The 2,643-nt window shown below is 47.3% G+C and overlaps 1 protein-coding gene across 1 annotated transcript; it reads left to right on the top strand.

Moving 5' to 3' along the window:
- The first annotated feature begins 1,607 nt into the window (after positions 1–1,607).
- On the top strand, positions 1,608–2,246 carry LOC124670917 (heavy metal-associated isoprenylated plant protein 39-like). The gene is made up of 3 exons (XM_047207377.1): positions 1,608–1,638; positions 1,738–1,813; positions 1,933–2,246. The coding sequence occupies exons 1-3, from the start codon at positions 1,630–1,632 to the stop codon at positions 2,244–2,246; spliced, it is 399 nt and encodes a 132-aa protein (XP_047063333.1). The 5' UTR covers positions 1,608–1,629.
- The last annotated feature ends 397 nt before the right edge of the window (positions 2,247–2,643 follow it).

Genomic DNA, 2,643 nt, shown 5'->3' with positions numbered 1-2,643 from the left:
ATTCTGTATGGAAGACTGGCAAGAACCCAGGTGCAGCAGAGAGAAAGTTTATATGACTCGTTGTTTTCTCTCAATTTCAGCAGGGTATGAACAATGTCAGAATCAATATCCAGGCGCCTTCTTCGTCCATGTCGAAGGGCGTTGAACTTTTGGCTGCGCCTACAAAACCTACCCGCCGTCGCTCCCAGATCAATGATACTTTTTGTTTAATGAAAAGGCGATTACATCCGCACAAGCACCGCCGCCATCCCATGCTTTTTTTGTAATATAAGAAAGTTCTAGTGGTGAGTCTACTGTAACCGTTGTATTCAACATAATCGTCCATAGCACACTGTTAGGTCGTCTTTGTTTTCTCCGGATCTTGATTACGGATGCATAGCAATGATACTTTTTGTTTAACTTCACTTTTATGGCCAACCAAAGAATTTTTTTGCTCAGAATAACTAAAATAATGTGCAATAATCACTATCTTTAAGCATTCAATCACACATAACCACCTTCCACCGTAAATGCCCTAAGATTTAGGAATGCCATGACAATTGATACTTCCTCCGGCCCAAACTAATTACCGCAGCTCATGAGTACATTTACAGTGGCTACACTAATTAAATTTATCGTTGGCCATGTGTAGGGAGGTTCTAGGACAGGTGCATGGTGGATCTATGAGGACAAGGGCGAGCTGCTCTCAAGACAGAGATATAAAAATTAGGAGAGGAGAAGGCGAACCAAAAGAAAGAAATGAGAGGTAGAAGATAGATACGATACATGAGCACGTGTAGTCAATGAGAGTGACGATAATTTTGGTCAAATTGTATTTTACGATACGGGAAACAAATCCAACTGAAAACACCAAGTATAGATTGCTTGGTTTCAGGGATAGAGATAGAGGTTTGATTTCAAACTATTTAAGTATGGTTAGCCTACTTTACCTTTGGATAGGTCAATGCGTTTGACAATTAATAATGTGTGTACTTTAATTAGGGTCTGTCTGAGTGAAGTGACTGCCATCCAATAAATTTGCGCTATGAAAACTATTTTTCACGCTTGTAACCCATTTTCAACTGAAAAAATTTCAGTTACAACTGACATGAAACTCACCACTAACATGAATTATGATACAAGTCCAAAGGCTGGGGACTTGACTGGTCTCTATCTTAATTCTTAGTTGACTGAGAATTAGCAAATACATTCAAATATATGCCTATCTAGCTTTTTATTTAAAAAAATCTGTATTTTACTGTGGAGAAAATGATATTTTTGGCGAGTTCTTGACCTAAAGATGTTTTGCCGACCAAGTTCCTAACCTGGCCTTTAAAGCTTTAACCCTGTTTATTTTACGTTAACCCCTGCTTACGTGGCCGCTGTGCATTTATCCACCCACACGTTCCATTCTGCGCCACATTTGCTGCTACGACACCTTTGTTTGAAAAACATAAAACACCGAGACTTTTACCGCGAGGTTGTTGAACCCTTGGCTGCCCCTATAAAATCCACCCTCCGTCACTCCCTAGACCCTCAGATCATACGACGGTTTGTTCTAAACCATACAAGACAATCATCACCTAGCATTTCATTCCACCATTCCAAATCCGTCTATCGTAGTTGGGTTGGGTCGAATCGATTGACGCCATGCAGCAGGTGCTTACTCACAGTCTATCAAATCGGGGCTTTCCTTTTCTGATTTCAATTGCGGTCCATGGTTTTAGCTGATTTTGTTCTGTTGTATGACGGTTCCAGAAGGGTGTGCTAAAGCTGGATCTGCACGACGCCAGGCAGAAGCAGAAGGCCGTGGAGGCCATCGCCAGTCTCCACGGTATACTGGCCATCACCCTTTCTTCTTCTCCCCTTCCCGTTTGTCCCTTGCTCTGCTTCATCGCAATCAGTCTATAGTGTAGTGCGCCCACTGATCCGGCCATATCTGAATTTCTTCAGGTATCGACCAGATCGTCGTGGACATGGAGAAGCAGGAGATGACGGTGGTGGGCACCGTCGACCCGGTCCACGTCGTGGAGAGGCTGCGCAAGAAGCGCTTCACCACGCACGTCGTCTCCATTGGCCCAGTCAAGGACGAGAGCAAGGACAGCGGTAATGAGAAGGGCGGCGACAAGAAGGGTGGCGCCGGCGACAATAGTGAGGCGAACAAGGCCCCGGTGTACACGCCGTGGTACGGGCCGCCGCACCACCCGCAGCCGTACTGCGTCATCTGCGGATCGACACGTCGATGCCCCTGTCCATTTTGTACATAGGTTGGCTGCCCTGCCTCCCGCTCTCGATCGACGGCGTGCCTTAGAGCATGTCTAAGAGCAGGTCTAACAGACCCCTTAAAAGGGCCAAACCCGTATAATAACCGCCGATATACGGGGTAGGGCTCTACCCGGCCGTCTAGCAGACCCCGTAAAATCGGCCCCCGCTCCGATTTTTGCTGTTTTCGGTTACGGGGCGGGTCTTCGCCCCTTACTTGTACGGGGCGGGAGGGTCAATACAGGGCCAACCCCTCACTCGTGGCGCGCTGAAGTTTCAGGAAATCTCAACTGCTTCGGCGCGACGGCCGCTGGCGCTCGTCCGGCCCATGGACCTGAACGATGCCGTCGAAGTCACGGAAGATGAAGGCGGGTGCTGCGGCAGCAGCGCGCGCTCCCCCGC

Source organism: Lolium rigidum, chromosome 7, assembly GCF_022539505.1.
Source record: "Lolium rigidum isolate FL_2022 chromosome 7, APGP_CSIRO_Lrig_0.1, whole genome shotgun sequence".
NCBI lineage: Eukaryota > Viridiplantae > Streptophyta > Magnoliopsida > Poales > Poaceae > Lolium > Lolium rigidum.
The sequence above is the reverse complement of the archived record's forward strand: the minus strand, read 5'-3'. Positions and strand labels throughout refer to the sequence as shown.